Raw genomic sequence first — 18,885 nt, forward strand, 5'->3', positions numbered from 1 at the left:
TGGTAGGAGGTATAAGAAAAGAAGAAGAAAATTTACTTATTTATCTAGCACCTACCAAAAACTTCCTAACTTGAACAACCTACTCAAGAAACAGCATTCCCAAGAAGCTGTGAAGCAATTTGGCATAGTTAAAGGAACAGTAAATGGCAGAGTTTAGGCTTTAATCCCAGGAGAAGCTCTATGGAAGAAGACAATGAGTTTGAGACCAGTGGAGTTAGGTAAAATTCTAGGTTTCACATCCTCTTGGGTTCAAGTTAAGTGCTCAAATAATGGAAGCTACCCTGCCATGAATATTTCATAGTTCAAGGTCTTATTCAAACAAGGCTCTGAACCCTAGGGGAGGTAGTTTGTGCAGGAGAGAATTATGGGAAGAACTCTGGAATTGTGGGATCAGAGGGGAGCTGAGACTGTGGTTCTCCTACTCTGGGGGAGTCATTTAACCTGTTTCTATTTCCATATCTTTAAAACAGTGGTCCTCAAACTATGGCCTGCGGGCCACATATTGTATTTGTTCCTGTTTCTTCACTTAAAATAAGATACATGCAGTGTGCATAAAAATTTGTTCAGTTTTTGTTTCTACTATAGCTTGGCCCTCCAATGATCTGAGGGACAGTAAACTGGCCCCCTGTTTAAAAAGTTTGAGGACCACTGCTTTATAATAAAACTAATAATTCTCATGTTATCAAATCTCACAGGAGATTTGTACTATTAGGACCATGGGAGCTAATAAAAAGGAAAAGTGCTGTAAACTGTTATTTTTCTATACAAATGTAAGAGACTTACTTTTTAGTGATAAGAGGTTTCTTTTTTTTTTCATATTCATACCTGGAGGTGAACGTCAAATAATACAGATATGGTCATCCCTAGGTAAGCCCTCTCGTAAGTGTAATTCGGGATGAAAAAATTGGAGCAGGTACAACATCATTATTACAGATTTCTTATAGTACAATAAATCAGAGGTTGTCTTACGATGCTAAGAAGATAGTATGTCCTAACTGATTTGTTTATAGAGTTGGATGAGGGGAAGGTGGGGCTATGGCTCAGAAGTAAGAGTACTGTATTTGCCGGCCCCCTAATTTGGCAGTTAAAATATAGGTTTAGGCCTATATTCGCTGTATCAGACATTACGTTCCTGTGCTGCAACTGTATGTACCACAGTGAGCCAATTACAACAAGCAAAGGTTCACAGGTTCTACTGTAATAGACTTCCTCTCTGACTCTGGCAATCTGAGCAGCTTTTTACAGTGTAGATTCGGTACAGAACATTGTGTAACTTGCATGCATAAAAAGCCTGCTTGGATTGGCTGAGTTAGAGAGGCGGTCAGAGCAGCCTTGAAGTGATTGGTGCAGGATCGAGTTGGAAAATTCGTTTTGTGGCAATATTCAGGCAATTTTTGTTTAGCGGCATATTGAAACATTTTTTGGGATATACTCGGCATATAAGACGACCCCTGATTTTTGGTTAACTTTTTTTTTTGTTTCAAAAGTCGTCTTATATGCCGGAAAATACGGTAAATGTGTGAGGCTCTGGACTTAGTCACTAGCACGATCACTCTAACCTGCCCCACTACACAAAGATAAATACAAAAAAAGACTTGGGTGATTTGAAAAGCAAACCCTCAGCATCTTTTTAACATCTGGAAAATAGAAGAGTCCTAATTTTCAGAAATGTACCATATAATAATAAAAACTGTTTGATTTCAGGACACCTAACAGTACTAGATATTTTTTAAAAAACTTTCAAAGCAACAGACCATATTTTGCTTTTGTTTAAATTAAATGCCAAGTGACAGAAAAATAAACAATAATCTATTCTACTACTCACTCTATTTTAGCTTTAATGTGAGTAATAAGTATGAATGTGAATTCACCTTCACATCTTCGTCCAGTTTCATAATCTTCTTAATACGAGCCAGTGGAAGTTCCTGCACTCGGAAATCTTTCTGCAATGGGCAACAAGAGATGCATAAACAACCAATAAAGAAAACAGGCAGCAGAAAACCCTGACTGGCGCAGTTTCCTCCTTTTGGAAAAGACAGTGAAATGAGGACAAGAATAAGCTTCAGAGGGGTCAGAAATAGCACAACAGGTAGGGTGTCTGCCTTGCATGCAGCTGATCTGAGTTCAATGCCTGGCATCCCATATGGTCCCCTGAGCTTGCCAGGAGCAAATTTTGAGTGCAGAGCTAGAAGTAACTCCTGAGCACCACCAGAATGTCCCCCTTTCCAAAAAAATTAAGCTCCAGAGCAAACTAGCACAGGGTTTTAGGATAAAATTGGGATTCTTCTGGCTGTCCTCACAAAGAGTAAACCAGAAGCACAAAGCCAGATTCTTTACTAGAACAATACTGAGGTGCCCTGTGAGCAGTCCCATACCGAGCACAGCACAAGGAAGTCTGCCAATCTGCACTGTGCAGATTAGGAGACCCTGGCTCAGGGACATTTCCCTCAGTGGTCAGGTCCTTCTCTTCAGGACTGTAGGGCATGTGTCAGCACAGCAGCTCGCTACCATGAAAATCACAATCCACCACTCTCCTCAGAACTCCTCTTCCGGGGCCGGAGAGATAGCATGGAGGTAAGGCGTTTGCCTTTCATGCAGGAGGTCATCGGTTCGAATCCCGGCGCCCCATATGGTCCCCTGTGCCTGCCAGGAGCAATTTCTGAGCCTGGAGCCAGAAATAACCCCTGACCACTGCCGGGTGTGACCCAAAAACCACACACACACACACACACACACACACAAAAGAACTCCTCTTCCGTACTCTGCATTAGCCTGACCCCAGAAATAAGGGAATAGCTCCTATTCTACAGCCGTGACCCAAAAACCACACACACACACACACACACACACACACACACACACACACACACACAAAAGAACTCCTCTTCCGTACTCTGCATTAGCCTGACCCCAGAAATAAGGGAATAGCTCCTATTCTACAGCCAAGGCCTTGCCTCTAAACTCTGCTTTGGGGTGGTATGGGGTGGGAGGAAAGGGGAATTATCAGCTGCTTTTTAGGAAATGTTGGCACATTTTTAAACAAAACTCACTGTAGCTAAGATTAAGAAAAGGGTTTTTCAAAAAAAAAAAAAAAAGAAAGAGGGGCCGGGCGGTGGCGCTAGAGGTAAAGGTGCCTGCCTTGCCTGCGCTAGCCTTGGATGGACCGCGGTTCGATCCCCGGGCGTCCCATATGGTCCCCCAAGCCAGGAGCGACTTCTGAGCGCATAGCCAGGGGTAACTCCTGAGCGTCACCGGGTGTGGCCCAAAAACAAAAACAAAAACAAAAAAAAAAAAAAAAAAGGGTTTTTTGGGCCGGAGAGACAGCATGGAAGTAAGGCGTTTGCCTTTTATGCAGAAGGATGGTGGTTTGAATCCCGGCATCCCATATAGTCCCCGGAGCCTGCCAGGAGCAATTTCTGAGCATAGAGCCAGGAGTAACCACTGAGCACTGCCGGGTGTGACCCAAAAACCAAAAACAAAAAAAAAAAAAAAAAGTTTTTTGTTTGTTTGTTTGTTTGTTTGTTTTTTATCCCTGGCAACCCCTATGATTTCCTGAGCACTACCAAGGGTGATTCCTGAGTAAAGAGCCAGGAGTAACCCCTGAGCACCACTGGGTGTAGCCCAGAACAAAAATAAATAAAAAAGGAAGGGCTTTTTGATCAGTACTCTCAATTATTTTAAATTTAAGCCATATTTTGTTTTATTTTGCTAAGTACTGGTATTTAATTAAACACATGCCCAATGATGGATGCAATTCTAAAAATAAAAATTAATTTTGGGGGGCCGGGAAGGTAGCACTAGAGGTAAGGTGTCTGCCTTGCAAGCACTAGCATAGGACGGACCGCAGTTTGATCCCCCAGTGTCCCATATGGTCCCCCCAAACCAGGGGGCAATTTCTGAGTGCTTAGCCAGGAGTAACCCTGAGCGTCAAATGGGTGTGGCCAAAAAAAAATCGATTTTGGATTTCAGAAGAGAAAGGTACAAAGGCACAGATGGGCTAAAATCAGCAAAATCGCTACTATAGCAAAGTGTTAAATGACTGAGTATCTATAAGTGGCCTAAAATGTGACTCACCAAACCTAATATTGCTCTCCTGGGAATTTGCATAATCACATTATGGAAGGAGTAGCTAATATTTGAGATTGGATGCAATTAACACCATCATGAGTCTTCCTTTCCAAGATCAAATAAAAAAAAAAAAAACTCAGCTATGTAAGGCCTGGAGAGATATTATACAAGGGTTTAGATGCTTACTTTATACATGGCTGACCCTGATCCTACCCTCAGCACCACACAGTCCCCAATTATTGCCAGAAGTGATCACTGAGCAGATCAGGATAAAGCACTGAACACTGCCAAATGTAGCACCACGCCCTCTCAAAATTAATTTTTTTTTAAATCTTCAACTATATGTCAAGAAGGCAGATGCCTTCTCAAATCCATTTTATGATTACAGCTGCCTGGTGGTCTAGTGGCTAGGATTTGGCACTTTCAAATCTATTTTGATTACATAAGAAGAACAAAGTATATAAGTACACCAAAACATCCAATTGCTCCACACAAACCCAGCAAACCACTTGGCTATTACCATTTAACTTCTACAAACTTCCAAGTTTATAACTTTTCCTTTTCCAAATTGGGTATCAACATTTTCCATGAAGTCTCTTATAGAAATCTAGTATTAGAATTTCACCAAAAGCCGATAGCAGGCCAGTTTTTCTGTATTTCTCTTTTCTTCTCTTTTAACTTCCTCATTCATGCACCTAAACTAATATCAAATACATGACACCTACCACAATGTAAAAGATGCAGACCTATTTTTACCTTTGAACAGCTTGTTATTTAATTGTGAAATTGTCACACAAAAAGCATTTAAATCCCTATTCCTATACTAGAATGGGAATGTCAAATTCCACAGAGACATAAGGGGAATAACCAGCTGGCATTCGAGGGAGGAAGGGTGTTGGCATAAGTGACAGAAGCTGGCAACTGTCCCACATGGGGGCTTACAGCTGACTATGTCTAAGGGATTGCTTGTTGAAAGAGTATAGAGATAGAAAGGAAAAGATCAGAAGCACTGAGATGTGGTGGGGGAAGCAGCAAAAAAGGGTATTCCCGAAAGTAATTTTTTAAATGTTTAACCACAGAAATCAATCACTGGCCTTCCTTCTCGTATGGCATATTACACAAAATGATAATTCTAAAAGATGTCAAAATGAATCCTAAGGGATTATAATTCCCTTGGTAAACTTCCTAGGATGTCATACACAGCACAAAACTGTGACCATAAGATTTAAGTCTCCAGGGCTCAATAGTACAATACTCAAGAGATAGTACAGTAGGCAGGGTATGTGCCTTACATATGGCTGACCTGGGTTTAATTCCTTAGCACCCCATATGGTCCCTTGAGCACTGCCAAGAGTGACTCCCGAGTGCAGAGTCAGGAGAAACCCCTGAGCAGCACTGGGTTATGGTTCAAAAGCCAAAACCAAAAAAACTGAGCTCTCCTCCATGTGATCACTCATGTGATTTGGCAATTATAATTTATAATATAACATATTAAATATAATTCCCAAGACAGTTCCTTGATAACTTAATCCAAACCTAAAGTTGGGAGAAAAAAAATACTTCCTTAACATGAGTAAAATACTACACTTAATATTTCAGTAAGACTTCTTTTTATTTAAATATTTTGATTTGGGGGACATACCCAAACCAGTTTTTATTTCTGGTGGTGCTGAGAGCACTGTATGTGGTGCTGGGGATCAAATCCAGGCCAGCCAGATAAGGCAAGCACCCTATCCACTGAAACACTATAATTGCTTCCAGGCTTTCTTGTCCAACATGAGAGTTTATCATAAGGATTATTGGAGAAGGGAGCCCTTCTGAACTGAACTGGCATTCACTTTAATGTTTCCCTTCTCATAGGCAACTACACAACTGCTGCTTGTGAAGCAAGTGAAGAACAAATAACACAAGCTGTCCTTTTCTTTCTAATCTCAGGGTTGGGAGTAGTACGGGCAAGGAAGAAAAGCAGATTCTCTCAGAATGTCCTTGTGCTCCTGACCACAACTAAAGCACTACATTTAGAATGCTGCCATCTGACTGCCAGGAGTGATTCCGCCCCCCTCAAGTAAAGAGCCAGGAATAGTCCCTGAACACCATTGGGCATAGCTCCATACAAACCAAAAAAGCTACTGTCTGAAACTCAATTTTCCAAAAGTTCTGAATATACTTAATGAGCATTCAAAGCTAAAGAAAAGTCAATGGCCTCTTTAGCTGTACTAAAGAATATCTGGAATTTCAAATACTGAAAAATCATGCCAAGGCCTAGCTAAAGAGGCCTAACTTCTAAAGACTCAGGTGCCTATATTCTATTCCCAGAATAACTGACTCAAGAACTCGAAGGAGCCCTGGCATCACCTAACTTTTTTTTGTTTCTGGGTCACACCCAGCTCAGGGGTTACTCTTGGCAAGCTCGGGGAACCATATGAGATGCAGGGATTTGAACCACCATCCTTCCCCATGCAAGGCAAATGCCCTACCTCCATGCTATCTCTCTGGCCCTGCCATCGCCTTTTTGTACAAACTCCCCAATAAGATATACAGTGAAAGCTCAGAACCATTTCCTTAAAACCTCGCTATTCAAGGTGACTAGGTCTACTAAGACCTGCAATGGCATCACTTGAGAATTCAGAAACAAATGTAAAATCTTTCCTTTTTTTCTTCCTTTTCTCTCCATTTTCTATAAAGAAACATGCCAACTAAATTCTAGGACAAGTTTTCTAAGGTTAAAAATGTCACACAGGGGGCCGGGCGGTGGCGCTGGAGGTAAGGTGCCTGCCTTGCCTGCACTGGCCTAGGACGGACCGCGGTTCGATCCCCCGGCATCCCACATGGTCCCCCAAGCCAGGAGTGACTTCTGAGCGCATAGCCAGGAGTAACCCCTGAGCGTCACCGGGTGTGGCCCAAAAACCAAAAAAAAAAAAAAAAATGTCACACAGGGGATGGAGAGATAGCACATCAGTAGGGTGTTTGCCTTGCATGCAGAAGGACGATGGTTCGACTCCCGGCACCTCATATGGTCCCCTGAGTCTACAGGGGGCAATTTCTGAGCATAGAGCTAGGAGTAACCCGAGTGCTGCTGGGTATGACCCAAAAACAAACAAACAAAAAAAGTCATGCAGGGCCGGAAAGATAGCACAGTGTTAAGGCATTTGCCTTGCATGCAGCCGAGCCAGGACAGACTGGTTCGATTCCTGGCATCCCATATGGTCCCCCAAGCTTGTCAGGAGCGATTTCTGAGTGCAGAGCCAGGAGTAACCCCTGAGCATTGCCGGGTATGGACCAAAAACCAATAAACAAACAAACAAACAGTTCTTAAAAATGTCATACAATCTTGAAAGACTAAAAATGAAAAGAAATAATTTGCAATTAATAAAAGATTACACATTAAATTACAGATAATTGAAGGCTGAATGGGTTGTAGAGAATAAGTTAGTGATGGGTTAGATTTTATTTTTCAAGATTCAGCACTATTGTCTTACCACTTGCAACCAAAAAAAGTAAGCTTTATCTTTCCCAATTTTAAAGAGGTATAGAAGACGGTGTGTGCTTAATAGTTAATGCTGCCAGTAAGTCAATTGATCATTGAACCCAGAGCAGTTTATCATCTTGTGCTATCATTTTCATATGACTTTAAACAAACTTCAGTCTCAGCTGACCACCTGAATTTATGAATAATTAGAGAGCCTGTTAACAATTACAGAGCCCTAAGAGTAAAGAAAGTGTGATGGCTAAACTGAGATGAAGGGCCAGAGTGACCATACAGGAGAGTCACAGTGCTTGTCTTGCATGCAGACAACCAACCGGTTTGATCTGTGGCACACCTTATAGTTGCCAGTGGCCTAAAACAAGATAACTTGCTTTTACAGACTCAAATTCAAATGGCCAATGTGTCTCAGACTATACAATATATCATCTGGAAAATTCCAATTACTTGTTTTTCAAACAATCTACTCAACCTTATACTACAACACTTCATGAATATTCTTAGTTTGGCTAGTCTGACACATGGATTTTAGTAAAATAAAAGATTTGCTGAAGAAAAAAAAAAACCCACTACAGTTTTACTAGATTAAATTGTCATTCAAATTTCTCATTGATCCTGCTTAATAAGAAGTCTGAAGTTGGGGCCAGAGCGGTGGAGCATCGATAGGGCATTTGCCTTGCATGTGCTGACCTAGGACAAACCGCAGTTTCATTCTTTGGTGTCCCATATGGTCACATGAGCCAGGAGTGATTTCTGAGCACATAGCCAGGAGTAACCACTGAGCATCACCAGGTGTGGCCCAAAAACCAAAAAAAAAAAAAGAAGAAGAAGTCTGAAGTGTAAAGTTGTAAAGTTTGGCTCATTCAGATATTTTGTGTATACATATTCACTGCTAAACACTGTCCTTAACATTGTCCTGTAAGACACAGTAAAAATCTAGAATTCCTTTTCAGGGTTCATAGGAAACTTTTTGAAAATCAACAGAAGGATAATTCAAGACAACAACAATTTTCCTCCTGTTCTCCTGACTCTTCACTCACAAAATTGAACTAAAGAAGCCAGAAACGTAGTACAGAGGTAAGGTGCTTGTCTGGCTGACAATCAAATTGAAAAACCAAGTCAAATAAAATTAAAATCAAAGGCAGGGCCTCAGAAAAAGGAGATATGCACATTTACGTTTACTTACCATTATTCAGTATAGCTAAGAAGGAGAAATAACCCATAGAGCTCACTGACAGATGACTGTATAAACAAAATGTAGTATAAACATGCATATAAGGACTATTATTTGGCCATAAAAGAAAGGAAATCCTGTAACATGCTACAACAAGAATGAACCTTGAAAACATTATGCTATGTGAAATAAAGCCTGATACAAAAAGACAAACACTGTAAGATTCCACTTACATGAGGTACTTAAGAGTGGTCAAATTAATACAAACAAAAAGAATGAGGTTACCAGAGGCAAGAGAAGAGGACGCTGTTGTTTAATGGGTAAAGAATTTTAGTTCTGTAAAATTAAAAGTTAGAGATGTTTCACAACAATGTGAATACACTTAACACTACTGAACTGTACAATTTTATGTATTTTATTAATTGGGCCACACCCAGCAGTGCTTATGACTTACTCCTGCCTGTGATCAGAGATTACTCCTGGCAGGGATTGAAAGACCACATGAGATTTCAGAAATCCAACCCATGTCAACTGCATGTAAGGAACATTCCCTATCATTCTAGTTTTGTTCCAGTCCCATAATTATACATTTTTAAAAAAATTTATTGATTGATTAGTTTTTGGGCCACACATGGCAGTGCTCAGAGGTTACTCCTGGCTCTGTACTCAGAAATTGCTCACAGCAGGCTGGGGGCCCAGATAGGATGCCGGGATTCAAACCACCGTCTGTCCTGGGTCTACTGTGTGCAAGGCAAGCGCCCTACAGCTGTGCTATCTCTCTAACCCCAATTTCCCTTTATTTTTAACCACAATTTTAAAAAAGAAATGTCCATGGGGCCAGAGCAGTGGTGCAAATGGTAGGGCATTTGTCTTGCACGCAGCTAACCTAGGACAGACCACAGTTCGATCCCCGGGTGCCCCATATGGTCCCCCAAGCCAGGAGCAATTTCTGAGCACATAGCCAGGAGTAACCTAAACATTACTGGGTGTGGCCCAAAAATGTTTAAAAAAAAAAAAAAAAAGAAAAGAAAAGAAAAGAAAACGAAAAAGAAATATCTAACAAAATACAGAAAAACTAGTCACTTGCCTAAACCTGATATTTTGTTTTCACACTCTGGCTGGACACAGACTTCCTACATATGACCTAGTCCCAACACACACAGCACACTAGCTCTACAACACAGTCACTCTAGCACTAAAAGCTGTTAAACTTATCCCTACAAAATACCCTACTCTGGGCTGGAGCAATGACAAAGCAGGTAGGGCTTTGCCTTGCACACAGCTGGTCTATGTTCGATCCCTGGCATCCCATATGGTTCCCTAAGCCTGCCAGGAGCGATTTCTGAACACAGAAACTGGAGTAACACCCGAAGGCTGTGGGTTTGGCCCCAAAACAAAAAATAACAGCAAAACCCTACTCTGGACTGGGGATGTGGCTCAGTGTGGGTTTGATTTACACACTGCAGAAAGCACACACATACATATTACCCTACTTTTGATTTACAGTTTTTCCCTATACACACACAAACCTACTTTTTACTTACAATTTTTCCCTTCCCTTCTCTTTTATATCTGAGATATAGTAGGATAATCAACTACCACCTTCAGACTGGAAGAAGTGAAGACTTTTTAGTGGAAATCTGTGGAAATATAAGCCAATCTGAAAAAAAAATCCAGTTCAAACCACTGAGAATTCTCCAGATGCAGATTATGTCACCCAGAGGTAAATCCACAATCAGTCTTTCCTTGAAGTCAGTGGGCATTTACTATTTTGTTTGTTCTATTAATTCATTACCTACAGTGTCTCTACCAGTATATATGTCCTTTGTGTACAATGATCTCATCTGTTTGGTTCATTACTAGATCCACAACCAAACACAGCCCCAACAGTATATTAATCTTTGCTGAGTGAATTCATGAAATTAACTTATATGTCAGAGAATAAAGTCCACTAACTCTAAGAATCTGCAAAATTAGTTCTATATTAGTGTGGAATCAGGGTCTTCTCTGCCTGAATGCTAATTATCTGTCACATCAGAAGCAGGCTGTCACGTTAACACAATCCCTTCAGTATCTGCTAAAATGACACCATATGAAACATTTTTCAAAGACATGACCCGATACTCAAAAAATATTCTAATTCTAAACTTCTCACCTCTAGCTACTATACCATTCTGAGAAAAATAGGCCATGCTGATCTCTGGAGGTTGCTGTAATGATGGGAGAAAAAGTAGTGGCAAGTGTCTGAAAAGGAGCAGAAAACCAAATATGCTTGGGACGTGTGTGTGTGTGTGTGTGTGTGTGTGTGTGTGTGTGTGTGTGTGTGGTGCATGAGTAAGGTGACGTGTGTGTGTGTGTGTAGCGCATGAGTGAGGTGACTAATTTTTTTTCTTTTGGTCTGGGACGTGTGTGTGTGTGTATAGTGCATGAGTAAGGTGGTGTGTGTGTATAGTGCATGAGTAAGGTGACGTGTGTGTGTATGTGTATGTGTATAGTGCATGAGTAAGGTGACATGTGTGTGTGTGTATAGTGCATGAGTATGTGTATGTGTATAGTGCATGAGTAAGGTGATGTGTGTGTGTGTGTGTGTGTGTGTGTGTGTGTGTGTAGCGCATGAGTGAGGTGACAAATTTTTTTTTCTTTTGGTCTGAAAAGGAGCAGAAGACCAAATATGCTTGGGACCCTCTGTTCCCTGGGCCATCGTATGGTTATACATGTCTTTCTCTCTGAGACATGCTCTTAACATCCTTCCTATTTGGGGAATGCTCACTCGTTTGTCAAGACCCAATAAAAATGTCCCTTTACCAGTCTTCCTATAACTATGGAGGCATTGTGTCCTCTGTTCCCAAAGCACTCCTTCCTCTGCTTCAGACTCATCACAGTGCTTGACTCCATGAATATTTAATAAGCACTCACTGAATAAATTATTCTGGCTATAATTATTTGACTATAAGTTCCTCAAAGGCCAGGGTTATAGAGTGTTCCTCTGCACAGTATTTCACAGCAGAAGTGAATTTGACCCCTGGGGACAGGTGCCATGTCTGAAGACATTTCTGGCTGTTACAACAGGACAAAGAGTGCTACAGGTACCTAATGATGACAGGTCAGGAATGCTAATAAACAGCCTGTAATACTCAAGACAGCCCCTCACCATAATAAATTATTTGGCCTAATATGTCAATAAATGCTGCTTGCTGCTACTGAGAAAACTTGATCTGTGATGTTTTTTTGTTTGTTTTGTTGGTCTACATCCCTAGGAACCACACAGTGCCAGGGGTGGAACCCAGATCTCCAGCATGCAAAGAATGTAAACTAGCCCTGTGAGTTATATCTCCTGGCCAGAGGTTTATATTTTTAACTCCCAAAGAGCACCATTTTACAATAGATTGGTTTGGTTGAATAAATTGCCCAAAGGGCTTTTTAGAAATCTGACATGGCCCACAAAGCCAGTCTGAAAAATAAGTAACAGCTACTAATGGAAAGTGAGAGGTCCATTCTGCATTCTCTATATAATATGTCTCATGTTAAACTACCTTCAAGTCAAAGCAGTCACTATTGACATACCTAAGGAAAACCCCTGAGAAAGGACAGTTTCTTTATCCAAGATAAAATTGTTTCCACTTAAAAGCCAGAAATTCCTCTGTAAATGTGCTTAAGATTAGAAATGTTTTAATTAAAATATTGGCTATTCGTTTCATACTTCGACGGGGGTTGGATGGGAATGGCATGTTGGGTACAGTACTCAGGGACTACTTCTGGCTGTATGCTCAAAACTGACCCCAGGTAGTGTTCTCAGGGGACCATATGTGGCTATGGAGATCAAGTCAGGGTTGTGGCTGTCATAGACAGCTGCAAGGCAAGTACCTCCTCCTGTCTGTCTGTTAGAATAATCAGTCTTTCTCTAAATCATTCTAGCATATTAGACTTCACCCTTAACCACTATGGCTTCCCTTTTACTCATCAAAAACCTACCTGGGCAGAAAGAACCTCTGGATAGGCTCTCTACTCCAACCTGTTCTCCATCCATGAGGTGGGTCTATCTTTCCAATAAAGACTCAGTCCCAGCAGCCTTTCTCTCTCTTTCCACAGAGTGGAATGGTCCCCAGACTGTGCTTCACCTCTCTCCACTCAGATTTGGATTATTTCCTGCAGTGGCCCTGTTCCAGACCTGCTTTCCCTTTCCCCTCAGGATTGGGGCATGAGGAAATATCTACACTACTCTCTCAGGCCCAGATTTATATCCTTAAAAAGTTTCTCATTCTTATTTACCACTGTTAAATTCCGGATTTCTTCCATGACACGAGGCCAGAAGGACTGTAAACTTTGCTGGGCATCGCTGCTGCTCGTACCACCAAATCCTCCTTCTGTGGACATTCTGACAACTGAAAATAAACACATACATGAGACGCATTAGATACAATAAGTCAGGCTTTCTGTCTATATTAATTATATCTTGCCTATGAATATTTTTATTCATTTGATTTTTCTGAGAAGGTACAGAGTTATACTAAAGAGATTTTAAACATAGCTTTAGCAAAAATATATGGTAGAGAGTTCTATCCAGCTGATCACACAGAGACTGTCAAAGAGAAAAATCTAAAATTACCAGAAATCCAAACTAAAGTCCTAACGTAAAAGAGATTCAAATGTCTTATACAGGTGAAACACTTGGGTTTCCTACCTAGTCTGTAATCATCAGTGTTCTCGCCAACTCTTTCTCAGCTCTATATATGGCTTCTCACACTCCATACCATAGGCTATGCAGGTAGAATAAGCATTTCCAGTGATTAATACTATACAGAAAAGTAAACCCAAAGTCTTTTTTTTTTTTTTTCAAAGTCTTAAAAAAGCAAGAGTCAACTTATTCCTTTGTTACAGTCACTACAGCCCCATTTCTTCTGGGCTAACAATGATGATGATAGTTCCCTCAAATCTTAAAGTAATCTGCCTCAAAGGACAAAGACACTACAGCTCAGGTCAATAATTGAGCAGCTAACATAAAGTCTTTGAACTAAAACTACTTCCCAGCTCTCTCCTTATCTAAGCCTTTCTTGTAAGACATAGGTTGAGAAACAATATAGAATTAAAATTTAGGAGAGCACAAAGAGGGTCAGAACCTGCACTTCATTATCTGCTTTGCAATGAAGGAAGAAGAGATGAGTAAGGACTAACAGTAGGTAACAAGATGTATGGGCGAAAGCAAAAAACTCCAGATGGCTTAAATGCTTATCTGGCAAATACCTAAATGGAAGAAACAATTTAATTAAACACAAAGAATAAGAAACATAGTGATGTCCTAAGAATTTCTATTCTGGGAAATTACTTGAAAAGGGACAATGTGGTAGTGACAGGATGCTGGCGCAAAGCTCTGGAAGTCATTAGAGCTCTGGAAGTCATTAAGAATGAATCCAGAGGGCTAAAAGCACCAAAGCCAGGTGTCAGAAGACTAAAATATGCTCCTTTCCAGGCTCCAGGTGGATGCACCTTGAACATGCCACTATCCCACAGCAGCAGGAATGAAGCCTGAAATATAGAGTGGAAGCATGTTTGATCCAATCTATAATTTTGGCCTGGGTATATCTGAGAGATGCCTAATTTTTCCCCTTTCCTTTTAAAGGAAGTAATAAGAGAAAAAAAAATGGAAGGAACATAAGAGTACAAACTTCAAAGCAGCTTTCGCTCTGTTGTAATGACATTACTGAGTGATGATGTAATGGGAAAAGGTTTGGAGTCGGAGGCCTATTAGCAGTTCTATACATCAACAGGAACTCTATGTACTAGGAAGCAATATGATCTTGAAGTTTCCCTGGGAATTTAAGTGAAATGTGTTTAGGGAAAAAAAAATCACAGTTGGAATAACTAGATAAAACCTTAAACCCCCACATAATAAACTAAGGTTCTCAACTCAGTGATATTTTCACTTATCACCATAAGACTAAATATGCTAAGTCTAAATATGTTAAGTCTAAATATGCAAACAGTCTAAATAAGCTTAATTATTTTTGGGGGGAGGGGGCTTGGGTCACACCCAGCAGCACTCAGGGATTACTCCTGGCTCTACGCTCAGAAATCATTCCTGGCAGGCTCGGGGGACCATATGGGATGCCAGGATTTGAACCACCGTCCTTCTGAAAGCAAGGCAAACGCCTTACCTCCATGCTATCTCTCCAGCCCAAGCTTAATTTTTTTTGGGGGGGGGAGGGTTTGGGCCACACCCGGCGGTGCTCAGGGGTTACTCCTGGCTGTCTGCTCAGAAATAGCTCCTGGCAGGCACAGGGGAACATATGGGACACCGGGATTCGAACCAACCACCTTTGGTTCAGGATCAGTTGCTTGCAAGGCAAATGCCGCTGTGCTATCTCTCCGGGCCCAGCCAAGCTTAATTATTTTTATTAACGTTTACTTGGGGAGGTTTCCCAAGTGGTATTCAGAGGGTTGGGGCCACTCCTGACCATTTGGTCTTCGGACCCAACAGCTCAGAGCTAGGGCCCAATGATGTTCCAGATGGTGTGGGCACAGCAGACCATTTGGGCCACAAGTAGTGATCCTCAGAAGTCATTTAGTGCTGGGGATCAAATCTGGGCTAGGTGCATGTAAGGCTCACACCCTAATCTGCAGCATTATTCATAGCTCCTTCAAAGAATGAAGAATGTATGATCACTCAAAACCCTTAACCTTTTTAACCTTTAAAAATCCTTTTTAGTGAGTCAGAGACAACAAGGGTTGTTTAAGTGTTTTTTGCACATTACTGACCCCTAGTTAAATCCTCAGCACTATATAACTCTCTGAGCCCTACCAAAAGTGACCTTTGAGTAAGTCCTGACTACAGTAAGTTGTGGCCAAAACTTCAAAGAGAAAAAAAAAAAAAAAAAGAACATTATAGAAAAGGAAAAAGAAATTCACTTGAAACTACTTACTAAAGTGAATTTAAGCTGAAAGAACTCACAAACACAATCTCACAAGATAACCAGAATAGATGTACAAAGTTTGAAAATTTATAATAGTTAAGTTGGAGAAGAGGCAACTCATTTGTAGAAAGATGGGATAATTTATGGAGAAGTGAGAAAAAGTACTAAGATCACACAGAAGTGGATGATCTAGCTGCACTATAATGTTCATCTACTCAATCCTTCTTGAGGAAAGAAAGAGACCTGAGTAATTTTCAAGAACAACTTTAAAAAAAAATAGTGAACTCAAATAGCAGGGAGTTCAATTGTGGCAGAAAAGGGACCACTATGGCAATGATAGTTGGAAATGATCGTCTGGACAAGAATTGAATGCTGAAAGCAGAAACATGAATGATAACCCTTCACTAGCAATATTGCAAACCACAGTATCTAAAAGGAAGAGAGGGAGAAAATGTGCATTGGTAAAGGGTCACTATCTGACTAAAACTCAGTCATGATCAACTCAGTCATAAAACTGTGTATCTCACTGTGATTCTAGTAAAGAATTCATTTATTAAAAAAAAAAAAAAAAAAAGGAAAAAAAAGAAAAAAAAGTAATTAGCTCTCTTCCTTCAGGATTCTCTTGCAGATCCCAACCTAGAGTGATAATATAGGGGGTTAAGGTTCTTGCCTTGCATGTGGAAAATCCTGGATCAATTTCCGGAGCACCAGCCAAAATGGTCCAGGTAAACCTGCAGGGCCTGAGCAGCACTACATCTACAGGCCCTCGTTCTGAACCACTGGCCAAAAGAAATAAAAACTATTATGAATACACAAATAAGAAGGGTGTAGGACTTAGGCTTATGAGTGCTTGGCATGTTAGTCTTCCAAATTGCTAAGTAGAGCGAAAAGTAAACTGAGAACTGACACTTCTGAAACAAAATAATTCGAAGAAAAAAATGTTTTTCTCATGTTTGTATAGATGGATGAGAGACATATGTTGGTCTTTAGAAGGCATATATTCTCAGGTCAGAGAGAGAGAGAGAGAGAGAGTACATCAGGAGGGGTGCTCACCTTGCACATGATCAACCTGGATTCAAACCCCTGACACCCATATAGTGTGGATCCAAGTTTGCCAGAAGCAAGCCCTGCGCATTACTGGATGTAAACTCACCAGAAGGCATATAGACTCTACAATAAAGTTCATCATTAACCCTTGTTTTCTGAAGAGGGAGAAGAGGTATGTTAGGGCCACACCTGGTAGTGCTTGGGGCAACTTCCAAACTTGTGCTCAGAGGTCACTCCAGACAGTTTAGGGGACTATGTGGTATTGAGGATCAAAACAGAAAGCATGCAGGAGGCCCCTTGAGCTCACTCTCTGACCTTGCTCATCATACTTGCTGGTAGGCTATTTCACAGTGCCTGTCACTAAAAAAATGAACTAGTAGGGGGAAGAGAAATAATACAACAGGTCAGATCCTCGTTTTACCTGTAGCTAGCCCAAATTCAATCCCTAGCACCCCTCAAATGGCTCCCTAAGCACTAACAGCAGTGATCCCTAAGCAGAAAGCCAGGAGTAAATATGGTCTTAATATGGATACAGGTTAAAATATGCACTGCTAATATAGCACATGCACACACACACAAAGCACAAGAATTATAATAGCCTACTGGAGGCCCTGTTCCTTAAGCCATGCTTTTGGAAGTTCCAGGTTTGGAACTGGCTTCACATTGTTCTCCCTAAAGATTTGCTAGCAAAGACACATTTTCAAAACAGCAATAGAAGTGTGGGACCCTGAGTCTGATTTACTGTAACACAAAAGGGGCAGTATTCAAGACATTTTTTTCCTTATGTTTTTTCCTTATGTTTGGGCAGGAATGGTAGCATAGCAGTAATGCATTTGCCTTGCACGCGGCCAATTCAGGACGGACCTTTGTTCAATCCCTGGTGCCCCATATGGATCCCCAAGCCAGAAGCGATTTCTGAGCGTACAGCCAAGAGTAACCCCTGAGAATCAGTTAGTGGGTGTGGCCTCCCCCCAAAAAGCAAAAGTACCTTCTGTTTGCTATCTATAACAAAATAACACTTCAAACAGATCCTCACATAAAGTATATCTAGTACGAAAACAAGGCTACAGCAACTAGTATAAGCAATAAAAATGATAGAACTTTTAAAAACCTATTTCTGTAGAACAGAAAATAGTACGTAGTTCACACATTTCGTTCTTATTTATTCATCAACTATTCCCACATAGGACAGAAATATTAGAGGTCTGAAAGCGCACAACAACAAAGGCACTTGCCTAGCCTGTGCCAATCCCACTTGGATCCTTGGCACTGCATATGGCTCTCCAAGCATGAGCAATTTCTGAATATAGAGTGGGGATCGAGACCTCTGAGTGTAACAAAACAATAAAAAAACAAGTACTACCAGTATTTTGTATGACAGGGGGAAAACAAATATTTTGGCAACTTAGAAAGGTTGGCAAACTACAGCTTACAGGCCAAATTTAGCTCAGTCTTTTTGTAAATTAAGTTTTAATGGGTGACTCTACTCAATCATGGTACAACAAAAGAAAACCTATGACTCAGTGTTGAAAATATAATCTGTTTTTTTTTTAAGGGAATGGGGGTTCAGATAACATTTAAGATCCATTTCTAAAGCACTGTTCCGTGTTTTTTGTTTGTTTGTTTGTTTGTTTTCTTTTTCATGACAGAGAGAGCAGTATTCCTCATTTACTGAGAGGAAGCTTGCTCTGAAATCACTGAGCTATTTATTATATGTTCCCTCACCAGCTCAGCTTCCACTAAGAGTAGACTAAAGTATTAGTTAACTTCTTTGACCTTCCAACCTAATCAGCTGTAAGTAAATTCCTGCAGGAAGAATGATGAGTAACTGGTTTTTCAGCAAGAAGCTTGAAAGAATTCTCACATGAACTGGAAACAGAAATAAGGCCCATAACCTGATTTAAACTGTATCCTAACACAAAGAGCCATTCTGCTTAGATCTCTGCGGAGACACAGAAACCTTCAAAACAAACATTTGCTCAACTTCTGGCAGTATCCTGTGTTTGTATATGCCCATGAGAGGTGAGAAAGGTGAGTCCAAAGAATATTTCAAAGACGCCACCTTAAGAACTTTGAAGCTTACCAACTATTGTCACACATTGTCCTCAACTCATTTTTACTCAAGCAGAAAATGATATAGATACAATATTATCCCTATTTTAAGGAAAAGAAAGCTGATGATTGGGTATCTTCAATTACTTGCT

At 40.7% G+C, this 18,885-nt stretch overlaps 1 protein-coding gene across 1 annotated transcript in view; it reads right to left on the bottom strand.

Annotated features, from left to right (window-relative positions):
- Positions 1-18,885, bottom strand: part of NFYC (nuclear transcription factor Y subunit gamma) — a 62,269-nt gene that overhangs the window by 23,717 nt on the left and 19,667 nt on the right. Inside the window, exons 2-3 of the mRNA XM_049774936.1 lie at positions 12,996-13,108; positions 1,872-1,943 (exon numbers count right to left, since the gene is read on the bottom strand). Of these exons, the coding sequence (XP_049630893.1) occupies positions 1,872-1,943; positions 12,996-13,100 (177 nt within the window). The 5' untranslated portion in view covers positions 13,101-13,108. The remainder of the gene's footprint in view (positions 1-1,871; positions 1,944-12,995; positions 13,109-18,885) is intronic.

Source organism: Suncus etruscus, chromosome 6 (genome assembly GCF_024139225.1).
Source record: "Suncus etruscus isolate mSunEtr1 chromosome 6, mSunEtr1.pri.cur, whole genome shotgun sequence".
Taxonomy (NCBI): Eukaryota; Metazoa; Chordata; class Mammalia; order Eulipotyphla; family Soricidae; genus Suncus; species Suncus etruscus.